Source organism: Aythya ferina, assembly GCF_964211825.1.
Source record: "Aythya ferina genome assembly, chromosome: 17".
Classification (NCBI taxonomy): Eukaryota; Metazoa; Chordata; class Aves; order Anseriformes; family Anatidae; genus Aythya; species Aythya ferina.
In genome coordinates, this window is record NC_140316.1 from 2,537,717 (window position 1) to 2,563,623 (window position 25,907).

Here is a 25,907-nt window from a genome sequence, read left to right on the forward strand (position 1 = left end):
CTTAAAATGTAGAAGTAGAAGGGTTAGTGGAAAATGGTGTTTTTCTATATGTAACCTCCAGAAGGCCCTAAGCTTAAGCAATATTATTAACACTGAATTTTCTTGCTTTTATTGGTTTTAGGCCATTCTTCAAGCTAGTAACGTTACTTGATATAGGATTATTTATTTATTTATTTATTTATTTATTTTAAGATATGCATTATTTTTTTAAGAAAGAAGAAACTTGGAGTGCAGATGGTGAACAAATGTTATCTGAGAGTATTAGAAAAGATATTTCAGTGTCCCACAGCAGGCATATCTTCTGATACTTACAGTATCTTTTCATATATTCTTCATACAGCCAGAAAGTAAAAATCATTGATGATTTGTATTATTTCTACTTCCAATCATTTTTACAGTAATAGATAATTCCCCCCAGTCTCACAAAAAAAGAACATTAAAAACATAAAACATTGAAATGTTCAACAGATAAAATGTGAATAAATATAAATAGTGAATACTTAATCATTATATCAGATAAAAAATAAAAAGACAACACCCCTTTATCTAAAGGAGGTATCTGTTTGTCTCTGTATTAACTAAACGTGATGATGATCTCTAATTTTATATGAGCATAATGTTTCTTAAATATATTTTGATGTAAATATATTTTGTTGCATTTGTGTGGATTTGGTGTTAAGTATGCTTAGAAGAGATGCTTTCACAGATGATCTTGGGATTTTTCCAGATGAAGTATTACAATCTAAATATTTAATGAAACAAAAATCCCAATAGTTTTTTCTAGCATAAATGTAATAACATTTCAGAACTCTTGTTCTGACTTGAGAAAACACATTTTTCTTGTTTTTGAAATGTTGAAACCTTCCCCTCCCCCTTCTTTCTCAAGCACTTTTTAAATAATGGTTTTCTCTGAGCAGTTTTGGGCTCATTAAATTGGCATTTTTAGCCAAAAGAAACATTTGTGAAAGATGCAAGAAAAGGTTCTCTTAATCATTAGTTTGAATACAATAGAAAAAATAATAAAGAGCTCTGCAACATACAGAGAACACCTTCCTGATGGGCTTTCCTACCCACATACAATTCCTTCTTCCTTGAACCTTTCAGCATAATGAGAAGTTTATTTAGTGTTCATTTTGTTAGCACCTCTACTCAAGCATCATAAAGCACAGTGGATATGGAAGACACTAGAGAGATGGAAGTAGCCCACCATTAAGTTTCTTGCTCTTAGTCCTTAGCTATCTAACCTGTGACATAGATATATAAATGTTCTGACAAAGTAATATTTTATAACTGTTCTAGTGACAGGTTTCCTGTTGATTTGAACAGAAATTGGATATCTGAATTCCTTGGCTGGTTTTGAAATACCTTAGCTTTTTACCTCCTGATAGCTCTGTGAACACAAAACTTGTTTCAGATAACTAGAAGGCTTAATGAAGCTTGGAAATCTGGGCCATATATGTGAGAAGACCTATGCTCCCTCTTAAAAGTTGTCAGGGACTAAATTTTATTTTGTGTGCAATTCTAAGGACCACAGTTTAAATAAGCAAAGCTTGGTTGATTCTGCTAATGCCAGGCTTTAAGATTATTGTGAAGAACCATAGAATAGTCTGCCCTAGGAGGCTCAAGTTCCCAAGCTGGTTAACTGGGAAGTCTCAGATCCTCACATCTCCCTTGGTACAGACCAATAACAGGAATAATAATGTCAATTATTGTTAACAATTATGTTCCTTAATGTCCTATTGGAAACACTTATTGCTGTATTATGGATAAGTACAGCAAAAGGATGACATTTTTTAAAAATGTCATCAATAGAATAGTCTTTGTATATGTAGTCTGGCTTTCAGGTTTATGCTTTCTTTTTTTTTCTTTTTTTTTTTTTTCTTTTTTTTTCTTTGCTTGTTTGCTGTTAATGAGAGATTATTCAGAGAAACAATAACAGCACATAAAATTTGAAGTACCTTTCTTAATGATGAACGCAATTCTCTTTGACTCGAAGACACCTTCAAAGATTTAGTCATCAGGTGCAGTCATGCATATTATTGTAAATAAGTCTGCAGCATATTTTTAGTTATAAGTTTTAAGTTCCCCTTCTTGCTCTTTTATGGCTATATATTTTTAGTTTTTCTTCTCTAAAGCTAAAAGCAAGTCTTACCTACTCAAGGTTCATATGAGAATCTGGTGATGCAAAACTTAATATGTTAGACCCAAAATGATTTATTTCTGTCAAGCTATCTGGGAAAAACTGCTTTTCTAAATTTCAGTGAAGTTTTTATTGTGTGCCTTACTCAGTCTTATTTTAAGTTTTTCTATTTCATGAAGTGATAGAGTGCACATAAGAAGGATTTAGATCCACAGTCTTTTCATGGCTACAGGATGATCAGTGGCTACAGGGAAGTCCAATAGGATGGACAGTCAAAGATGGGGAAAAACAACTTCAGTGCAGGCATACAGTAGAACTTGGTCTAACTTCAGCTCTGCAGTCTCGAAAGATGGGTAACAACATTTCCACAGAAGTTTTGTGAAGATAGCTGGGAGAAGATCATGAGATACTTGGTCAAAGGAATCACATCAATAGCAATAATTGCTTGACATGATCAGCCTTGGTGGCCCTTTCACCAGAGTGTTGAAGAATTGTATGTAGATGCAAGGGAAGTGCATAGCTTTCCAGAAGGAGGGTTGGATTAGAGTTTCAACCTATTACTTCTTTGCTAAAGACACTGAAACATGAATATGGGCCGATGAGGATATTGCAAGTTGCTTACAGCAAACATCAAATTCTTCAGTTGGGAGTTCACAGCATTTATAGCTTTAAACCCATAAGCATTGAGATCTAACAAACTGGGACTGATGATGTTCATATACTGATTGATTTCTAAGAGACTAATGATGATTGATTAACCTTTCCATGGTGGTTATTTTATCATGCATAAAACATTTAGGGAATGCTGTATAGCTCGTATAAATTAATGGGTGCTGCCAGGAGAACAAACAGGAAGATCAGTTAGGAAAGTTACTACATAGTTAAATTATTACATTATTGCAGGATAAATTTTTAAATTTTCTGCTGAGTCAATGTAACAAAAAATATTTGAATGGTATAAAAAATTATGTGTGCATAATGTGTGCAGTGGGGGGAATATTTCTGGTAATTCTATTGATTTATGTAAGACTTTTACATCTTTGATCAGAGAACTGTGAAACAAAACAAAACAAAAAACCAACAATCAAACAAACTATGGTTTTAACAAGAAATGGACGTAATAATTTGAGGACTTCATTAGCCTGTGCTAGGCTAACTGATAGTAAATTGCCATAGTCCATATTGTTTGGGCAATCTGCAGGTATTGATCACTATAAAAACATCCAGACATATTAGACTACATCAGACTAACATTTCAAAACAGCCCAGTCAGCAGGTTAAGAGCAGTGCCTGACAGGTCAAGTAAGTCCATCAGAGGCCTATGTAGATAACTTACGGGGCTAGACCATATGATATGGGAGGGAAGCCTAGGTCTTTAATATTCACCATGAAGCAAAGAGAATGCTGAGGGCTGTCTTCAACTACCTGATGAGTGGTTATAGAAATAGTTGGTGTCGAACAGTCTTGGAGGTGCACTACCTTTTGAAATTACCCAAGCATCATAAAGCAGAGTTAGGATTATGATAGTGTGAGAGGCAACACAGACAAGTTGTAGCACAGGGAATTCTGATTAGAGCTAAGGAAAAAGCTCTTTGCCGTGCCACCGGCTAAGCATGGGGACGGTTTGCATAGAGAGGCTGTGAAACCTTCACCTGTGGTGATGTTTAAAAATCAACTGAGCTCTGCTGTTGACCCTGATATAAGCAAGCAGTTTAGACTTAGAGAATTTAGAGAATTCTTAGCACTTAGCACTATAAATTCTGAGATGAACACATTTAGGAGCTATTTAGTCAAGCCATTTTCTTTGTAATTGCATTCAGCTGTAGAACCTGAACAGCAGAGTGAGTAAGAACTTCTGAAGTGCAAGGGACATTCAATTTGTCACTCGTGTTTCTGTTGAGGCCTTTGAGGTAACCTTTATTAAGGAAACAGAAATCTTTAGAGAAATATTTCTTCACTAGTGTGCAATCTGAGGAGTTTTTCAGTTTTTATAATACAACAGTAAAATGGTGGATTTAGCAGAATTATTTGTGAACAAAGCTGATCATGTGCACACACAGGATTGCACTTGCATTTTAGAGAGGGATTCTTTGTCAATGTGTAAGTGAGAATCTTGCAGCTGTGATTGTGGCTCTGTATGTGTTGGTATCTTTTTCTTCTACACTGTTTCTTTGCTTTCAGCAATTACTGGAGCACTGAAGTGTGAAAAGACAGGTAATAACATTTTAAGAATAATTAAAGTGTAATCAAGAATGGATGCTACTCAGTAAGCATGGATGTGCCGGCAGCCAGTAGCTTGGAAGTAGTCAATGTACTGCTTCTTGCTTTACGGGCATATGGTATCCATCACAGAAAGTTACAGGTGCTGGGTGAGAAAGTGGAGATGAAATCAATGTGTTCTGAAATAAACAACAATCACAGGAAGGAAAGGGGATCATAGTAAGGGTGAGAAGGTAAGGAGACTGGAGAGAGAGGTATAGGGAATGGAAGCATAAATCTGTGAGAGAAAAAGGCTTCATTACTGCTGGTGCTCAAGAAGCTTTAGCTCTAACTGAGAGAAGCTAGCCAGGAAGAGATGATTGCTGTTCTGTCCTGGATACATGTATATGATGCAAAACCAAGGAATAGATGTTTATTTGGTTTATACTATTACCACATTTTTTGTTCAAAAAATGCCATTCTTGTTTATGCGAGCAGAGGATTTGTGCTCAAAAACATTCCCACTCTCTGCATTTTAAAATATTAGAAACTTTCAGTTACATTTGTTTCTCATTAAAAATTGCCTTTTACTTGCTTCTGTCAGGAGTAACATTTTCCTTTTTCTGGAAGACTCAAGACCAGCAGGCTAAGTTTCCCCCTGCCTCCGGTGGACAAGTAATTTCTAGTGGTTTCAAAATCTGTTCAAATGAAGGTGAAGGTTCAGTAGAATTTTACACACGTGGGAATGCAATGATGAAGTGGAAAGCAAGCTTTAGTCCACCAGGTAAGTTTTGTTTGTTTGTTTGTTTGTTTGTTTTTCTTCATGCATTTTTTTTTGTTATATTTTATATTGTTCTTGCAGAGAGGTGTAATGGTAAGAGCACATCTTCAGGAAAGAAAAGTAGGTGTATAAAGATACCTACAGATTTCTGTGCTTAAGAGTTCTCTTCATGGGGGGAGGGAGAGAGAAAATATGATCAGAAAACTCAGTGATACTGTACTACAGAACATTTGCTGTTCAACAACAATACATGGACCTGACTTCCATTTTTCTGAAGCAGAGTTCTTATTGACATCAATATATTAATGAGTGCTTAGAAGGAAACAGCTGGGTGAGGAATGCAGGTTAATCCTTAGGAGTTCTCCATATGTTCTAAAACTGGGTAGGTGAGCAGACCTCCGCTGCATCCACTGCACTGATGGGTGTTATGTGCTTTGGTCATTTTATTAGCTGTTGAGTATCAAATTTTGCATGTCATGGCATGGTATCAATAATCATTTTGGGATATCACATATTGTACTGCTTCTATCTAAACTGTTGTTGCAAATGGTATTACCTAGTGATTCAAAAAAAATCTGTATTTCTAATAATGCTAGTGACAGTCACTAAGTCTTTTCTTGCCTTAATTTAACTGTTTGCAAACTGGGAATATAGGACTTTCTCACCTCATAGTAATAAAGTCTTATAAAGTATAATAAATCAGTTTAGAAATCCAGTTTTAAGAGAAGAACTGTTAAATGGTATAAAAAATCTGCATATTTGTGGATTATTCAATCCAAATAAAAATTAATATTATGTTTTCAGCCCTTGAAGTGTAACAAAGAAACTGGCAGGTTTTAATTAGCCTATTTTCCTGTTCTTTCATTCTTGCAGTCTTTATGGAGCTCTTGCTGAATTGTATTTTGAGACAGTATTGAAGAGAGTTCAAGTCTTGGCCGATAGTATTCACCAAATATAATTTATGGAACTGCAGTGAGCCCAACTAAGAGTTCAGACAAAACCTAAGAGGCATTCTGCCAAAGTATGGGCCTCCCCATGTGTATAAAGATTAATATACATGACATCAGCATTCCATAATTCACTCTTAGCACTTACTACATACCTCTATAGCATAGCCCAAGTCAGCAAAAACTTCCTGAATAGGAGAGACACTAAATGGAAAAGATTCATAGATTTTACCGTGACTTAATGTTTTGCAGGTCCTTATTGGACTCATATTCTCTTCACTTGGAAATCAAGAGAAGGACTGAAAGTCTATGTCAATGGAACTCTAAACACATCTGATCCAGAAGGGAAAGTTTTCTATGATTATGGAGACCCCAAGGCAAATCTGCTGACTGGGACAGAGGGGGATCAAACTAAGCGCTATGTGAATGGGGCATTTGATGAATTCATTATATGGGAAAGGGCACTCACCCCCAATGAAATTGAACAGTATTTTACAGCTGCTATTGGTGAGTATATACACTGTTGTTGTCAAAGGCTCTCTTTTGCAAAAGTTGACTTAAAAATATTTAGTGTGTAGGATTTGTATTCTTTTTTAATTTTTCAGCCATTGAAAGTAGTTTGTAGAAGCAGAAAAATTCAGATATTAAAGTGATTGAAACATTCAGCTGTCTTTGAATATGCAGTCTTCTCATCTGGGCTTCTAGCTCCTTTAAAATGTATGTATATAAATAAAATAAAATTACTGAAACCAGAAGTATACAGTCATTGTTAGGTCCCCTAAGATCAAGTGAAGAAGAGCAATAATTAGACTCGAGTCAGAACAGTATTAAGAAATATCAACCATAGTTTTCTAGTACTCTGGTCATTGTATAACTTTAGAGGCAAGTCACTTAGTGATTCCAGCAGATGTGGATAACAATGCTTATCCCGCGAGTTCCTGAAACAATAAAGATTTAGTAACTAAGTTGTATTTGTGAACTGAAAAGAAAGATATCAGTTGAAGCATAATACATGCAGCAGAAAATCAGTATTTGAACAAAGATTTAGAAGACAGTGGCCAGTAATCTGTCAGGCATGATCTTTATTATAGACTTTTCAGTACAAAAAAGGCTGTTGCTATTAAGTGTTTGTGTGTGAGTAACTATTAGAAAACATCTATCTGAGTAATAAAACTATGGGCCATCTGTAACATTTGGCTTCAGTGGCAGTTTCCCTGCTTTCACTTATTCTTACTGGGTTACTGAGAGCTAAAGCAGTTACACCCATCACTCTTGTGCTTTTAAGCACATGGGAAACATTTTCACAATGAAAACTCTGAATAACACTACTGATGCAAACCTGGAAATAAGAATGCATGCATTTGTAACACCCAGGTTTGATTATAGCGATCAAATTAAATACAAAATGTATTAGGAAAATAAAGAGTAGTTTAAGTAGAATTGAAACCACTGAAAAGGAAGCCCTTCATTTAATATGTAATGAAGCAGCCTATTTGCTTTGCAACACAAATGATAGAAATCGAGTTTTTTGTTTTACAATGTGGTTCTTATGAATGTCTTCAAACATTCTGAGAGAATTTATCTGATATGGAAAGTATAAATTTTTTATTCCACGTTGAAAATCCTACCCACACTCAAAAATAATTAAGGCATCACAGAAAGGTCTTTCCAGGAACGCAAATGCTGTTCTGGATGTAAGTTTCCATTCCTCTATATTTCACTTTGGAAAAGGGCAGTTCAGTCGTACTGAATATAGTTCAGAATATATAGGTGCTTTTGTTAATGCTAATAACTAAACTTTCTAAGACTGCAGTAGCAGTTTGACCCTTTGATTCTCCTGAAGTCTAAATTTTTGGAACGCAGTGCAGAATTTTATAGTACTCTTCATCTCCATTCTTGTTGATTTTTGGAAAGCTACATAGCAGACTCCCTGATTTCTGCATTGAAATGTTCTTGATGTTCTGTGAGTTTACCACAATTTTTATTTTTATTTTTAAACCTTGATTCAAAGGTGTTGGTTTTCTTAAAACTGCGGGTTTTCTTACATCTAAATTGATGAGCTTGATGAGCTTTTCTTTTTTTTTTTTTTTTTTTTTTTCTTTTCTTTTCTTTTTTTTTTTTTTGTACTTGTACTGGGTCTGGCTGGAATGTTAACTTTCCCAGCAGCAGCCCATACAGTGCCGTACTCTGTACTTGTAGCTGGAACAGCAGTGTTATCACACCAGTGTTGTGTCTACTGCTGAGCAGCAGTGGCACAGCATTGGGCCTTTCTCTAACCCTCCTAGGGGGTGGGCAAAAAGTGAGGAGAGAAACATCACTAGGGCAGCTGACCTAAACCAATCAAAGGGATATTCCATACCATGTGGTGTCACACTCAGCAATAAAAGGTGGAAACAGGAAGAAGAGGGGAGGGGTGGGCTCTCGTTGAGAAGACGTCGGTCCTCCTCTCGAACACCGGCTGCGTGCGTTGAGGCCTTGCTTCAAGGACGTGGTCAATCATCGCTCATTTGTGGGAAGTAGAGAGTAATTTCTTTCCTCTGCACTTCCATATAGCTTTCATTTATTTTGTTTGTTTGTTTTCCTCCCTTTTTCCCCTTTTCCCTTTTACTTCCCCTTAGTTAAATTGTTTAGTTCATGGTAGTCTTTATTTAATTATTATAATTATTTCCCTTTAATTAAATTATCCTTATCTAAACCCGTGAGTTGTTCTTTGCTTTACTTCTCCCCCTCCTCATCTAAGGGAGGGGGAGTGAGAGAGCGGTTGTGGTGTTTAGCTGCCCAGCACGGTAAAACCACCACAGTACTCTAAAAGCACTTTGAGTTTCCACTCAAAGCAGTAGACTGATTAGATTTTTTTTGGTTTAATTTCCAATTTTAAATAACTGAAGCTAGGGCATTCTCAGAGGAAGTAATGGATATTACAATACTAACCAACACAATAAACCAAACCTTGGTATCTATTGACCTTGTAAAACTTAAAGCAGGGATGAAGCTGAGCTAACGTGGTCTAACATAAGAAACTTAATAGGATAGCCTGTTCCTTAACAGAATGAATAATCATTTTACGTGTGGATTAATGAAAATAATGTGTCCAATATATGCCACTGCTGTTTGATTGTGCTGAAATACCATACTCCTGGGCAAACATAAATTCTTAGGAAGATGCAGATTAGAAGAAAATTTTATTTCTCTATCACAAATGATCAATACATCCCCTTGCACAGAAAGGAATCAATGTTTTTAAAATGGAGTAGCTGGAAACCATCCCAAAATGAGTTTATTGTTTTTGTCTCAACAAATCATTTATGACATGCTTATATGGTAACTTTCAGTGGGTATAATGCTAAGGGGTGCTAAGGGAATATTCATCAGTTAAGCCCATCTGATTAACAGCAACCTTGCTGGGGCTTCAAATTAACTTAAAAACACCTAATAGAGACATTATCCACAATATTCTCCTACTGCTACTGAAGGCTGTTTTGACTCCTTGACCCTTGTTAATTTTTTTTCTTTTATTTGACTGATACCCCCGTTTTCATGAATGTGATGGAAATATTTGGCTTTCAGTTTTTCTCACAGATTTTTTTTTTTAATTTATTTATTATTTTTAGGAATAGTCTTTCTGAACTTGTCTGTATGTGCATGATTTTATTTGACACTCAAGCACTTTATATTCAAGACGTAAATAATTATTTAAACAAATTAGCATCTATCTGGGCACCATACTTGACACTTGAGTCTCATTTTTTTCTGATGTCTGAGTCTTCCTAGTCCCTTTTCTAAAGAATTTATCATATATACATAATACAGCAATAATACAGCAAGGAGATATATGAACTTGTCAGAAGTGCCTACAGATTATTATTTAGTTCTGATAAGACATAGCAATTTTTTTTTTTCCCTAAATACTTTGCCTTGGAAGATGGATGACAATGTTTTAATCTTGCAGTTGTCTTAGTTGTCTTTTTATTTTTAATTTTTTTTTAATTGAGATAAAACACTTGAAACTTCCTGTTTGCAGAGAAAGGTTTAATTTTAAGTGTTTAAGAATTAAACTAAATTACAAGGCTTATCTGTATAAAGATGTGGATATAAAATTGATGAGAGAAATGGTACCTGAAATTGTTTAAACAAGACTATGTAGCTCTAATACTGTAAATAAGTAAACTGCACAGAACAGCAAATATAATGCTTTAAGTTAGAACTGCTTGGAACTGCAGTGGGAATGTATATACATACATACATACACACAGACATTTTGAACTCATTTCTGTATGTATTTTTCCTAGGTGTGCAAGTTTTGCTTTCTTCAACACTTCCATGGTCTATGATGACAACTACTGCAAAACCTTTGGTAGGACAGTCCACATAACTCTTTTCTATAGCATTAGAATTTGTTACATATTACAGAATTACATATCCTCTCCATTTTACAATTTTCATTAATGGCACTTATTTTAGTACTTCAGTACTAAAAAGCATTGTTAGCATTTGCAGCTACTATTGGAAGATACTGGATATTGGAGAACTGTCCTTAAGTGTAGGACAGATATTGGGAATTCACTGTTAAATAAAAATAATTTCTGTACTTAAAAAAAAAAAAAAAAAAAAAAAAAAAAAGGTAGAAACAAGTATTTCAGTGAGCTCTGAAGAAACAGGAAATTCAAAAACGTTTAGATAACTTTTCTTATTTCCTCTGAAAATTAGAAGAAATTGCCCACCACAATAACAAAGCTAGTTTTCATTTATTTACAATGCACTTAATGCACTTAAGAAAAAGATTTAAACAAAAATTATTTTTCATATGCAGTCTCTATACAATTAGCTGTAGTCAGCCTACATGCAATTAGCTGTTCCAGGGTATTTTCATTTTCTTGCTATCTGGAGTGTCAAAGTTCTATTAGTTTTCTTCTTGTTCACAGAAACCATTTCAGATAGGACCTGAGTTGCTAATGAAAAAATTAAGTTGTGCATGTATATTCTGACTCTCCTGTCTATCCGTTCTTGTGCTTTCCTTTTTCCTTTAGTGTACGTAGCCTCCTGTGTATAATCACAGCAGTTCACTATGCCTCAGACTACAGGAAAACAAACAAAAAGCAGCAATACAGAAACAGTAAAGAAAAACCCTTCACACCCAGTGATACTGGGCTTTATGTAATGGGTTGGGAAGTAAACAGTTCTGTTTAGAGGCTTTATGGCAGAGAAATGCTTACAATCTTAAATGCTTAAGAAATGCTTAAGTCTTGAGGTTGCACTGCCCGGAAATGCTAGTGATTCCAGGAGAACTAAAAACTGTCCTTTAGACCCCTTTTGGGCAAACACCATAACTAATGTCTGCTGTTTGGAATAAGTTCTGATGGTTTTATCTCTCTCCCTCAGCTGTCTACAAATGCCTATCATCCCATCATAACTAATCTGACCAAGGAGAGAGGGAACTTCCAGTCCCCCAACACCATGCTGGACTACCTGGAAAATGTATCGTTCAGCTTGCCCAACAAATCCTTGTCAGAAAATACTGCTCTAAGCCTGACAGAGGTAAACTTCTTTTAAATCTGTGTGCAGAGCCAGATAACACTGAAATTTCTCCAGGAACTAGAATATCGAATGCAACTTTGAAAGTTTTTGCTGATTGCAGAAAATACATATGAAAAAAGCAGTGGCTACTTAGGGAGTAAATAGCAAAGCAAACAGCAAGCTTCAACCAAAGAAAAGGTTCAAAGGTTGCTAAAACAAATTAGTTCTTGGGAACCTTACATAATACTTACTACTTATAAATATTTGTAACTATGACTGCACATTAAAATTATTAATTAAGCAGAAAACATAGAAGGAGAAAATAATTTGATTTTTTTTTTTCAACAATATGTTTATTCAATTAATAATATATAAATCAGGGGGAAAAAAATAAATCAGCTTTTCTCTGCACAGCCCTAATGATTCAAAATGCAGCTGAGTATGACTGTTCCCTGTCAGGCACAAGGCATAAAGACACCATAATCCAAGCAGTGACAGCAGCAAAGTGGAGGCATGGTTGAACTAATGGCAAACCATCATAACTTTGATTCTGGTAGCACTCTAGATGTGGCTTCATCACAGTCTGGTGCAGGGTAACCACCCAAGTGTATGCTTACAATTTAATATTTCAGATCCATACTTGTACTGTAAGGTTAAAATGTTATCAGTTACTTCTGTCTGCCCAACTTTTATTTTTTCTTTAAAAGCTTTTATTTTTCCTGTAGTAAGCAAGCAGAGGGTAATTTGTGCCTGTCCTCCTTTTGTAAAGTCATGCATCATTCTTGCTGGACTCTGAAATAGCAGGGCAGAGGCACATGTCCTTCTCTGCCAGTTCTGCACTGGAGGTGGAAAGATATGGGAGAAGGCCTCTTTATGGTATAGGTATCTTCAGCCTTTTGTTGGTTAATGGCTTTATTTTGCACCAGGGATCCAATCACAGCCAGGACTTCTGTGTAGTCATATCACAAATCTTAAAACTGGTTCATGACAAGATAAGGTCTAAAGCTTAATTCAGTAATTTTTTATTTGTTGAGGCTAATACCACCCCACCACCCCTCCTTTCTCTCCCCACCACCAACAAAAAAGAACAAGAAAAAGAAGAAAAGAAAAAGCATTTTCTGCAGTCTGAACTGCAGACAAGGGGGTCACTTTCTGACAACATAAAGTTGGCCTTCTGTAAAACGATGGACAGCTAATTCCCTGTTTTCAGCAAGCTAGAAAGCTATTATTACAGTAATCAGCTCTGGCCTCACCAGTGATTGTTTCTTCAAGCCCATTGGTAATACCAGGGTGACAAGGATTATTTATTCTGACAAAAAATATAAATAAATGCTTCTGAAAAATACAGGGGTAGCATTTGCTAGTTTGTGCTAAAGGCTTAGCATCTGCAAACTGTAAAGCTTGGATTTTGTGGATCACATTTTAATATGGAGCAAAAACCATTCTTAAAAGCTCTAATACATTGTTTCCTTTGTTTCGCTGAAAATTTTATGTGGGCTCTAATTTGAAAATGGAACATCATCCTGTCATATATTGTACCTGTTTCCCACATCATTTCAGTTGCCATTTGGTTGTTCATTCATGCTATCTGCCGCTTTGTGTGCCATGAAAATGATGTGCAGACAGAAAAACGGGACATGATTATCTTCAGCAAAGCTATTTTGGGAAATAAACACAAGAGTCCTGATCATACATACAGCCTCTGTCACTTGTCTGATTGATGGTTAGGCCTTGTATTGTCTGCAGCTAATTCCCTGAAAGACAAGCGCGGAGCACACATGCTATTTTCTGTACAGTTATCTCTCTACTGGTTGTCACATGCCTCATAGCACAAGAAAATTTGATTTAAGTGATATGCAATAAACTGTCTGATTACTGACACTCTTATAATGTGTTACTTCTGACAAATCTTACTTAGCATTCTGGTATAATTCTGCTCTGCCCAGCAGTTCCAGTCCTCCTGCTTTCCCTCCTTTTCCAGTGCCTGCTTTTTTGCGGTAATTTTGGAGTGATGATGCGGCCTGGAAAGAGATACTTCCTGATAGGTTTAAAGATGTTTGAATAGAGCAGAGATGTTTAAGCAGGAATGTGGATTATTTTTATTTATTTATTTATTTTTATTTTTCATTTTCGATGTCTTCTTTCTCCTATCTGTCAGCAAGACTCTTTAGGGCAGAGACTGTATTGTGCTGGGCATGAAAAACAGTGCCCACCATGACCAATCTTGACCTCAAAAATAACCTCTTTGTGCAAAAGTTAAGCACATAATAAAACAGAACAGGTGATGGGGCCTAGATTTATATACAGTGCTTTTTAAATATCTAATCTTAGATGAAGAGGTAGTAATGTCATATGAGTTTAGATAAACTAGGAGAATAAATTCTCTTTCCTCTAAGATGTAGTGTTGTCACTGCAGCTGTAGTGTAACGATTGAACTTCGGGAGTTTCACAGTGGTGTTACTTTCAATAAATAAACTATTAAATTAAAATATCACCATTCAAAACATGATGAGAACATTTGCAGTAGGGGGTGACTCATTGACTTGAATGAAAATGGATTTGTTGTCTTAAAATGAACCTATGGAAATCCTAGCAGGGATGTGCTTTGCATGCCTACAAGATGTAACTGAAGAAAAACAAAGCTATATTTGATTATTTAATCTTTTTAGGCATTTTTAAAAGCCATTGAAGACTTTCTGCTGTTGCCCAACTGGCTCGAAATACCTGAGGTAAGACAAATGGGCTTGATTTGTAGGTTAATTCAGGTGCATGACTTCACGTAGACAGTAATGAAATTGGTTACCTCTATTATTCTTGCTGCTACAGCTGGCAGTATGACTTATTTGCTTGTATGTCATTTTCATATTTGAAGTAAAGATCCACAGACAAAACAAATATGTTTTCTTTTATAATGTATTTTTCAGGGCTAAAGTAGGGGAGCTGTGTCTGCTCCTGCTTCCACATACTTCAGAATGAATAAAATAACCTAAAACTGCATTTAGGTTATAATAACGGATATTGTCAATAGTTGGTATTTAATTTCTGACCTAAATATAGGCTTTTTAGCACTGAACTTTCATAATTGTGTATTTTTTTTTTTGTAGGTGGACTGTCTTCAATATACATGAAATATGTAGTGGTGCTTACCTAGATTAGAGAGTAAAACTTTGAAAGAGGTTACAACTGATATAGGGAAAAGCAACTTGTATTAATGATCTTTTTCTTCTAGTCACCTGCCCAACTTTGAGTGTGAAAAACTACTTGCATGAGGAATCCAGGAATTTTCTGAGAATTTTATTTGAATCTCAATTTTAATAGACAAAATCTTTTAAAACAAGAGAAGGGGACAGGCTACTAATATAAATTGGAGTCTTACCGAATCCTAAAAATGTTAAGACATAGATGTCTAATGGATTTAAGTTCTTAGCCTAAAATTCTTGGTTATCTCTTGTATGAGTAGATCTCAAATCAAATAGGTTTCTTCATTGAAACATACATTCACTCTGATGGTTTATGCATCAAGTTTTAGTGTTGAGGATTGTTTTTCAGGGGACATATAAACACTTTAAACACAGCTTTATATTAGGGAATGTTTCTATAAAGATGAAAGAAAGTTGTGGATATAAATGTATGTAAGATTATGTTTCAATGAGTGTCTGATACAAGTTTTTATATATCGCCAAAATAATCTGTTCAGTTCTTGACATCGTTTTGCTCAGTCCTGAATATAATTGACTGCCAAATGCTGAAGGGAGCAGAGAGTTCTTTGGAGACACTATAAAACATAGTATTTTATAAGATCAGGCTCTGATGGCATCATTTTATGTAAGATTTAATCCCCTATATGTGGAAAAGGTTATGGAGAAGTCAGATTTGACTTTGGGCAGTCAAACAATGAGTCACACGGGAATTTAACATTGGCACCTTGGCATTTTGTGCTATGAAACACAGTTTCTTCTGTTGTAGAGCCTTCTCTTTCTTCTTCCCTCAGACTGCTCACATATTTGGAAGTTTAATTCAAACTATTGACAGTGTGATGGTGCATATGACAGGCAATCTGGAAGAGAACACATTACCTCTAACTGTTGAGGGCACATCATCTGTGGCAGGTAGGATTTAGCAGAAATGTTCTACCTTTCTCTCTGTACTATCTGTGTGTGTTGTAAACACTTCTGTACGTGCAGCCCCTTCTTTGCTAATGTGAAAGAAGAAATCAAAACAATTTTTTTATTTTGAATAAAAAACATGTCAGTTGCAGAAAGTCCGGATGTAATCAGCTCTGACTGTACGTGAACTTTCTTGAGGTTATTTGAGGAAGGGGTTATCATATGAATTCTGTTAAATTAATCCAAGAAAACTATATTAAAGGCATAGTAGAGCAAAGACTATACTAGTAGACTATTAAAGTTGTGCCTAGAGCTCTTACACAGTGCTTCAAACTTTCAGATGTATGGATACTACAAAACTTTAATTTGGGAATAAGGGACTGCAAATGATAGGTCTAGTTTAAACCTTTTAGGATATATATATATACGTGTATATATATATATTTGTTTTCTGTTACTACTGTTTAGATCCTAGCACTCTAATTTCATCTGTTTCAGGATGCTACAGGTAGTGAAGGTAATTGAACTGTTCTGCTCCGCTTCATTGAGACCTGAGCAAGGGGTCAAATAACTTGAGCAGTCACCAGTACCATTAATCACTGAATGCATGCTTCTTAAGCTCCCTTGGACACTGGCATTCTCCAACATTGCACTGGAAGTCTGAAATAATGCCTTGAAATGTCAGTGGCAAAGGAAGAGTGTGTTTTTCTTGTCCTGTCAAGCTCAGTATTTGAGCATGGTTGAAGTGATCCATGGTATACTAACACTGTGTACAGCCTTTCCCTTCATAAAGAAGTTGGGTAGAAAAGGCAGTTTTGTACTCAGGGAATTTATTCTATTTTTTACAAACAACTGGAGTTTTAAAGTCAAGACTTGTAATAGCTATTGGAAAAGCACAGTTACATAGTCATGTACGTTGTAAACGTTATTGATTTTATCATATTTTTGTTTGGGTTATCACACAGATTACACCTTGGTTAAAATGCATCCTCAGACTCTGAATTTGTCCCGTTATCGCTTTCCATCTCGAGGACAGAGTTATATTTCCATTCCCAGTGAAGCTTTTCAAGAAAAAGGTAAGGAAAAATTTAAAGGAAGGAGCAGAATAATGTAAGCAGGACATTGAAAAATAGTTTTTCTTGAAAACAGTTTTTGGTTTGTCTTACTTTTCTAAATAGTGGATTTGATTGCTGTTGATCATACTGGCTCTAAAGCAGCAGCAATTCTTCTGTCATATTAATGAATGATTAGTGTGGTAGAGTTTTTCATATTACTTAAATATTACTTTGTATTACTTTAATTCAACTTGAATAATGCACCTAGACCACAGAGACTGCAGACATTTAATACTGGCGTCTTTTAACATTGGAGAAGCCATCATTAAATAATTATATCTAGTGATCCAAACTGGTAATTTTAAAGAAATTCTGTGGTATCAGATCAGGTATTGCTTCTATCTCCACAAAAAATCAGCCTTAAAATGTTTTATAAATTTAAACTGTAAAATGATAGATTTAAGCAACGGTATCCAAACCTAAGCTAAAATTTTCTCTTATCTCAAAAATCGGAAAAAATCTGAAGCTTTAGGCAAGATTTTAAAATCTCAAAGTCAATTATTTTAGATTCTTAAAAGATTGAAGGAACCTGTTTTTAAAGATATCTACCTGGATTCTCAGGTCTTTGAAAATAAGGGCTAAATCACATAAACTACAATCCACAGAATTCACACACCCAGAGACCTTTCCTCAGTCACTTCTGTTGAAGAAAATTCAACAGAACTTGCCACAGATAAAAGCTGCAGATAGCCTGCAGTTGGAAATACTCCAATAATTACTGAACTATCTACCTGCTTTGTGATGACAGCTTTGTTTCTTTGCACTGGCTGTAGTTGGAGACTTCACTGGAAATGCTCTGAAGCTTGAATAACTATAATTGCAAACCACTATGTAATGCTAAAAATAGCATGTGAGAACTTTTTTCTTTTCCTTAAAAAGCTTCTTACCATGTTTATTTTATTTTCTTCGGCACATTATCATGGCTGCTATCCCAAAATGATCCAGACTCTTAGCTGGAAAAAGGGTTAAATCTCTAAAACTTACTTCTGAACAAGTTTGACCTTCAGACAACACTGCAACACTGTCCAAATGAACTAACCTAAACATTCATTATTCCACTTTGTAAATACTTGGAACCCAGCAAAAGACAGACATCTGTGTGGCTGACACTTATAAAATACACATCTGTCTCTTCACTTAGATGCTAGAGAACCCATAAATACTTGGAATTAAGACAACAAGCAGGCAGCTGAAGTGGAAACTGTTTGCCTGTGTTTCAGTTTTGTAAATTGCCAGCCAATATAGGTAGTGGTTAAGTAACCATGAGATTACTGTAGCTTCGAGATATTGACTCTGGTATGTCATGCAGCCATTTCTAATGACATGTGGGAGCTTTATAAATGATGACTGATTACTTTAACAACTTATTCATTCTGGAAGTACAGTTGCATAGGGCAGGCATCCTTCTATTTTGATGTCTCCTGTGCTGTACTGCAAGTTGTTCATACTTTTTCATTTATTTAAAATAATAATCAGAATTCAGCTAAAGCAAAGATGTTGAAATTTACAGAAGTCAAGGCTCTTAACTGACACAGAATTTCAGGTCTAGGAGAGAAGTGTCTCTTGCTTACAATAATTGCTCTAAGGAATAACCCCGGTTTCTTTTCACAGCTTGGATTACCATTGTCGGCCTGTTTTACCATAACATGCACTATTTCTTTCATAATATCAACCCTATGGATACCAAGTAAGTATCTCAGATCTCCCATGCTGTAACAACTTGTTTATTACATTAGTAATATGCCTTTATAGCAGTCATGTCATTATCAACTGTAAATAAATTATGAACCATAATTCTTATTCTGCAATATTGAAGAGGCGTAGTCATTAACTAGAGAGAGATTAAACCTTGTGTTAGATGTTTTGTTTTATGATGTAGTAAAATAGATTCTCATGGTGACATGGTTGTCTTTCCTTGTCTTCTTTTTCCTTTCATCAGATCTGGTATTAGAATTTCATAACTTTAATCTGTCTTATAAAAGGCAAATTACATCTTTTCTCCTGACAAATGTAAAGTTTGCACTTATATGAAACAAGAAAACATAACATCCCTCTGTAGGTAAAATCTGAACTTGTAAGATAATTTTACGACAGGAGACCAGGCAATGCTTAAAAGACCTTTTGTTTTATATGTGGCACCAATGAAATCGTTCCAGATAAGATAAAGTAAATGGAGACCTATATACCTCTTAGCTGGACAGTTCCCCAGGGAATTTAGAACTGCCATTCGTGTAAATCGTTACACTTTCCTTTTAAACTAGTAAGACTTCATGTTTTTATCTGATCTACACTAAAATATGTAGATTAAGTTAAATTGTCTCAGTCTTTTCTGTTATGTGGCTTTTCATCATGTTACGTCTGACAGCAGAAGGCAAGATGCAGCATCTCAGCTGTCATGTACTTCAGGGATTACCTTCCTTTCTTTACACACAGCTCCACAGAAGGTCATGAAAAATCATTTGTGAACTTCAGGGAATTCTTGGTTTATGACCAGATTGATCACACTGAGATAATGGCACAACTGTTACTAAATAGCATTTTAAAATTAAATTGCAAGTTGATCTGTTGTTTTCTCTGCTCTCTCTCAAAAAAAAAGGGCACTTAGCAGGTGGCTGTAAAGGAACTATGTCATTACTGCACAATATTTCTTGCTGACATGAAGAAACAGGCAATAATTCATGACAGATTAGGTTTTTCATTGGGAGGCTCAGAGTGCAATTTATTAAGATGATTAGCTATACTCTCAACCCCTTAGAGATGGAAAATTAATACGGTCTTGATTTAGGTCAAAGTTTAGCAAAGATGAACACAACATGAGTAAAGACCCTACATGTCAAAACTTCTCATTCTAATGCATCATCATGGAGTCTAAAGCTGCTGGGGTTCTGTTATAAGGAAATAGTTACGTCATCTTTGTGCATGGTCTGTGAATTTTATGGAATAGGATGACCTGGAGACCTATACAAGTTTAACTGAATCACATGTATTTTTAACACACATTTCCAAGAATAAAGGCTCTGTACCTGCTGCAATGTTAAAGAAAAACACAAAGTTATTGAAGAAGAAACAGCTGTATTCCTATAATTACTTGAACTGTTTGCAGTTTATATTGCACTACAGAGTCATGTCTATGACATTCTAAATGCAGATCTGCCCCAAAAGTGTTCTAAAAACCAACAATGCAGGGACAATGCTTAGTACTTTGTGGAATCAAACCCCAGGTATCCAAATAATGTTTTAAAAATAAGTATCAAGTTCCCTCCTGCTTGATTTTTTTTTTCTTTGTACTGTCCTATTATATCTTCCTTGCTTACATTTTACTAGAATAAAAATGCTTTTTCAGAGTAATTTGTTTATTTATTTTGAAGATTTTCTTTTAGCTTCTGTCTAGCACTGAGGTACTTGAACACCTGTAACACCTGTAACCTTGAACACCTGTTGTATGTGGTGGTGGTTTTATTTTATTTTTTGTTTGTTTGTTTTTTGTTTGTTTGTTTGTTTTCTCCTTTCCTCTCTAGCATGTGGGGGTAAAAATAAAACAAAGTTCTTGGAACTTTTGTGCTGTAGAGCCAGATGACTTCTATTTTCAGACTATAAAAACAGCAGTTTCTCAGAGGGAACTCAGTTTTGATTCATTATAAAGGAAAGAAATTAAAAAAGAAAAAAGAAACAATAGGTTTTGAGTCCTGTTCTGCTTCCATGTATATACATTTTGTGTAACTCTGTAGTAATCCCAGTGGAAATAATCAGATGAGAGACCAGATGCCATCTAACAACCAGGACCAGGACTGTGCTACAACAAAGAAAAGCTGGCACGTGCAAACATAAAACGCAGAAGTTTCATGTTTGTGCTGAAGTTTTTTGTACGTTTCAAAATTCAGTTAGTCTAACATTAAAATGGCAAGTAACAGGAGAGGAAAAATGTCCATCCTGTTCATCTGTAAAAGAAAAATCTCAAAATGTTGGATAGTGGTCTTAACATTTCACATTCTTCTATAAACAAACGTTTCATATCAGAGTAGCAAATGCAATTCACATTCTGGTTCCTGGGAGCAGGATACTGATACTGATGCCTGATACTAATGTTTTTTGCTGGTCAGAGGTAAAGACTGGTGCTTGGGGTTGTAGTAAATGAGTTCTGCTTTACTTGGTCTTGCTGAGGAACTGAATGAAGTTATTTTAATATCTTACAACATGACCCCCACCTCTACTCTCCCTCCCCCAAGGAAAACAAGACAGCACTGCTAACAGGTAGCAGATGTAAGATTTTTTTTTTTTTTTTTCCAGTGGTGTGCTGTGTTTAGGTACCCACGCTGATGGTTAATTCACCACAGCTGTCATTTCTCATAGTAAAAAACATCCATTCACTACCAAAGTGATGGATGACAGAAAATGTTTTACACCTGCAGTTTTTTTACAGATAGTGTAAAAAATTTTACTCTACAGCCAAATAGATCTCATTTATTCCTAAATGTGCAAAATGCCAAAGTCATAAGTTTTAGCTGAAAGCAGAAATAAATGTCCTTATTATGTACTGCAAAAATAATTTAGCCTAGAAAAAATATCACAGAGACTAATCAGACGTTTAGTCAGGTTTCCTTCTGTTCGTATCATGACCTGAGTTATGCTCTAACAAACTTTATAACTGGACAGAAACAATCCTTCAAAGGACTTTAAAGGACTTTAAACTTTAAAGGACTTCTAAATATATGCGTGACATACATGTATATATGCATTGCATACAACGCGAGCATCTTACTAATACGCATGTTTATTTAGATTGTCTGAATACCTAGGCACTTTTTCTCTTTGCTTGAAGGCTTCTTTCCTTAGTTAGGTTTATTTTTAGACCCCTTACTACATAGGATTCTCTCTAATCATCCAAGGCACTTCTCAGCAAGGCTTGTTAACCTTTGCAAGAAAGGAACAGAATGAAGGAATTTTTATGATATTAAGTCTCTAAAGCTGTGGCCTATAATATGTAGCTGTTTCTTCTAGTCATGTAATAGGATCTTCTGGGGCTGGATCTTACTCAGAAATTCATTGAACTGAATGGAAAAAGGATGTGCTGTGTTCCCTTTGTTGTGGCTATAGGGGTGAGTTCTTGGAGGCAGCTCTGAGAATAAACTTTGTCTTACACTGCTCACAAAGGCCTTTGCTTTAGACAATTTGTTAGGAAACTGGGAGCTGTGATAACTTACCACTGTGAAATTATTCTAACAGGTACATCAGGCAGGAACAACATTTCTCAGGCCAGGTTGAAAGAGGCCAATACTGGCATGAACTAAAAAATGTTTTTTCTACTTCCTTAATATATTTTTCTTTCCAAGGATTGCTGAAGCTGCTGCCTACAAAGGCTATATGATCTCAGCAACCAGCTATCTCATCTCCATCAAAGTAGATCCTCCGCCCAAGCTGTCCCACAATCTGTCAGGATCTCCTCTTATTACCATCCAGCTCACACACAAATTGGTAAGTAAAACAAACTCTCCGTTTAGTACTATCCTTAGGGCTGTTCAAAACTTCAATGTTTGTAATGGCTTCTTTGTATTTTTCTTGCAACTTTTGTGGGAGTTTTAGTAGCAACTCGGATGACAGCCACAAATCTGATGGGCAGAGTATCTCCTGGGATAGGAAGGAAGCAGATTCGGCTCTGTTCTAGCATGACCTGTCTGTTTTAGACAACAGAGCAGAAATCTGTTCTGAATCTGACAATCCTGGAGACAAATTTAATTCAAATTGATCGAATTCAGTAGAGCATTCAAATTTCACTAAATTAATATATTCCAGCAAGAAAATGGAAAAATAGACAGTCTTCTTAGCTCTCAGAGAAAAAGGAACCTCTTTTTGTCTTGTTGGTGTCAGTGAAGAACTAGTTTAAACTCTGCAGTGGTGGCAGAGGAATGCAGCATCTATCACCTACTCAACAGAGTGTTGAATGGAAAGGGAAAATGGAGATTTCTATTCTTAGACGTTTTTTAGAAAACATATGTTAGATATTCTACAACATTATCTTTCAAACACTGTATTCAAGCCAGTTTTTCTTTCTGTTTGTTGGGCTTATGGTAAGGATGGAGGAGACAGTGGAAAACAAATATATGAGGAAAAACCTTAAGGCATAGAAATGAAAAGTGTTGTTGGACTGTTTTCAAGCTAAGGACTCTTCTGAATGTACCTAGTGGTCTCTTAAAGGCAGGAACTTGTAAGTGAAGTCTCTGGTTGTAGATAATTTATAAAATGCACTTTCCTTTATTTATTCTAGTACCTCCTCATGCTTTTGGTATGATGATTTACTAGCAGGCTATTAAACAAAACTGTGTTTTTTCTTTATGCCTGTTGCATTTCGCTATGAAGATCACTGGAATGCTGGTATACCCATAGAAATGACACATTTGTTATCATAGCACACTTCATAGTAGTATTTTTAAACCCTTAATTCTTTTCCTTTTTGAAAAAGGAAAAAGAAAGAGCAGTTCATTTGCCTCCATAGATTTTTGTCTTGGCATCCAAAGATAATCCTTTATTACAGGCTGAGAGTAAACATGAAGAACAAAAAATCATTTGGTTTTGGTGGGGTTTAATTTAGAGTAAATTTGAACACTAAGTATATACTAAGTATAGCACAGGCTGGGGAAAAAAGAAGAGATTGTAGGGTCATTACTCCATAGTCACACCTGGCATTTTATGCTCCAAAATCCTGCAAAATAACAGGAACAGATTTAATTCTTTTGCCTCTAGCCGAATTTGTTATGCATTCTGTAGTATAGGCTGCTTTACCTGCTATTGCTCTTGTTTTTGTTTTTGTTTTTTTTCTATAATCATAGAGCATTTTTTTAGATAATAAATGATAGTATATTGTTATTAACCTCTATTTAGTGTTAAATTATATAACAATCTGCTGCTGTTTTTTGCATCTAATGAACCAGTACCATCCTACTACTTTAAGAGGTACAGTGAAGATTTACTCCAGAAGTTAAAACAAAAATTAATAATCTATTTTTATTTTTATTTTGCCCTGAATCATTTGTGGACTAGAAGTAGAAACTGGCCCCTAAATTTCCTCTTCTCCATCGTTTTTAGATCAAAACTATGTATAAATACATTAGATCTTTTCTATGCTTATTCCAGAGCATAGTGCTAGTGTTATCTGATGGTGAAGCATTTTGTATATCTTCTAGCATGTTTGTTTTTTGTTTTTGTTTTTTTTTTTTTCTTTTTTTTCTGGTGTACTTTTTTAGCCGTTGGTGTGAATTTTTGCCAAAAAAGCTATTAATCAGTGAGCAACAGAATCAACTCTCTGAGTATCTTGTATTCTAAATCACACTCTGTAATTATTGGTATCACAGATTACAATTTCTGTGAATAATATTTAGAAACAATGAAATAGATACAATTGCAATGAATATTTGTCTGTGGAGAAGATGAATAGTAAAGAATTACATGTAAAATGTGAGCAGATCTTCTGAAGTGATATATTCATTGGAATTGAGAGGAAGGCTGCCTGCCTGTGACACCTATGGCTATGGGAATATAAGTTATCTCCATCTCTGACTTTTAATTTGCAAAAATGTTTGAAATTAAGAAATGAATGAATAGATTATACATTCTAATTATGCATAAGTAAGGTGGCAGTGGGCCAAATCTGTTCTTTTTCACTACTGTAGATTTTAAATAGCTTCAGCAAAGTCCATGGAGTACTTCTAAACAATTTAATTAAGGCAATTTGTGAATTTATTTAGATAAACTATTTAAGCAAATTTAAGTAAATTTAAGTGAATTTACTTGAACGTATTGCAAAATAACTGAATGCCTCTGCAACCTTTCATACTATAGCAGCACAAGTCCCTTCTTTCACGGTGCTTCAGAGAGGACAGAAGAGGAGGACATGAGTAATTATTGCCGTTAGGCCTGGGTGTTCAGGATTGCAGCTGGATTCCTACAGGACTGATAAATCCGGTAGAAATTCTTCCTACCAATAGAACTTTTAGAAAGCTTTCTAGTCAAGCTTCCTTTAGTGGAAAATGGTTTTCTGACCTAAAATAGAAATTCTCATGAATCAGGATGAATAATTCATAAAAATATTACTTGTATTTCTCTCATGAGATAAAGACTCCCTGTGGACGAGATGGGCATGTATATTGTACTTAGTGTTATTTTTTAAAATCATCTCTATTCAAACAGCAGTTTCATTTCTGTTGCACAATCCCTGAAGCTAGTTTTTCTGCTACTTTTTCTTGTATTTTATGAAAATAACATTAACAGCCTTAGTTGTTTTTTTTTTTTTTTTTTTTTTTTTTTTTTATAAGGAGACTTCATCAAGAATTTAAAATTAACTTCTTTGCATAAGAACATAAAGTGTTCTTATGATTTTCATTCTTTCTGTCATTCTGAGGAATTTCTTACTCATTCTTTCTATCCACAATGTCCACTTATACAAGAAAATAGCTAGGAGTGAAAAGCAATTCTCATTTTCCTTTTCTGTAGATATATGCAGCCTTTCCAGTGATATTTGCAGATCATTATGAGGGTCTTTTTGCTTGGGACTTTATACATATTATAGCATTACACTTGTAATATCTTATTTAGGAACACTTCAGAGAAAAACAGACATTCTTTCACTGGATTTTAAAAGTGCTGATGCTCTGCTCTTCAGCGCTCTTCAATTGGATGAATTATTTTCTCCAGCTAAATGGATGAAAGAAATCAACTGACTTTTTCAGTGTATGTGGGATGATGTCAAGATTGATGGTAGTTCAAAGTTGAAAAACCTTGACTTGTCTGAAAGTATTGTCATGAAGCACCAGTACATCTCGTAAAATAATTATCCTGAAAAAAAAAAAAAGTAAAATATTGTTTCTGGCAAGAAGTCTTTCATAGCAGGAAGAACTAGAGAAGAACTAATATTTCATTTGTATGATCCAAGAAATTACGGCACATTGTAGAAATTCAGAAGAGATGAATGTCAAGACTGAAAAGCATATGCAACACGATCTGGCAAGCATCAGAAGAGAAAATGGGAAAGAAAATGGTGTAAAACACCACCAATATTTTGTGAAATCTATATGGTGATGTGGCATAGGTCTTGATCTTTGACCACACCGAAGT

General features: G+C 35.2%; 1 protein-coding gene across 5 annotated transcripts in view; it reads left to right on the forward strand.

Annotated features, from left to right (window-relative positions):
- ADGRD1 (adhesion G protein-coupled receptor D1) overlaps positions 1–25,907 on the forward strand; it is a 157,756-nt gene that overhangs the window by 12,890 nt on the left and 118,959 nt on the right. For 4 of the 5 annotated variants that reach the window (XM_084491653.1, XM_084491654.1, XM_084491656.1 and 1 more), the window contains 9 exons: positions 4,944–5,123; positions 6,320–6,574; positions 10,357–10,421; positions 11,447–11,602; positions 14,251–14,310; positions 15,573–15,690; positions 16,653–16,763; positions 18,414–18,489; positions 22,133–22,274. In XM_084491653.1, coding sequence (XP_084347779.1) covers positions 4,944–5,123; positions 6,320–6,574; positions 10,357–10,421; positions 11,447–11,602; positions 14,251–14,310; positions 15,573–15,690; positions 16,653–16,763; positions 18,414–18,489; positions 22,133–22,274 — 1,163 coding nt within the window. The remainder of the gene's footprint in view (positions 1–4,943; positions 5,124–6,319; positions 6,575–10,356; positions 10,422–11,446; positions 11,603–14,250; positions 14,311–15,572; positions 15,691–16,652; positions 16,764–18,413; positions 18,490–22,132; positions 22,275–25,907) is intronic. The other variant, XM_084491655.1, reaches the window with a different exon arrangement.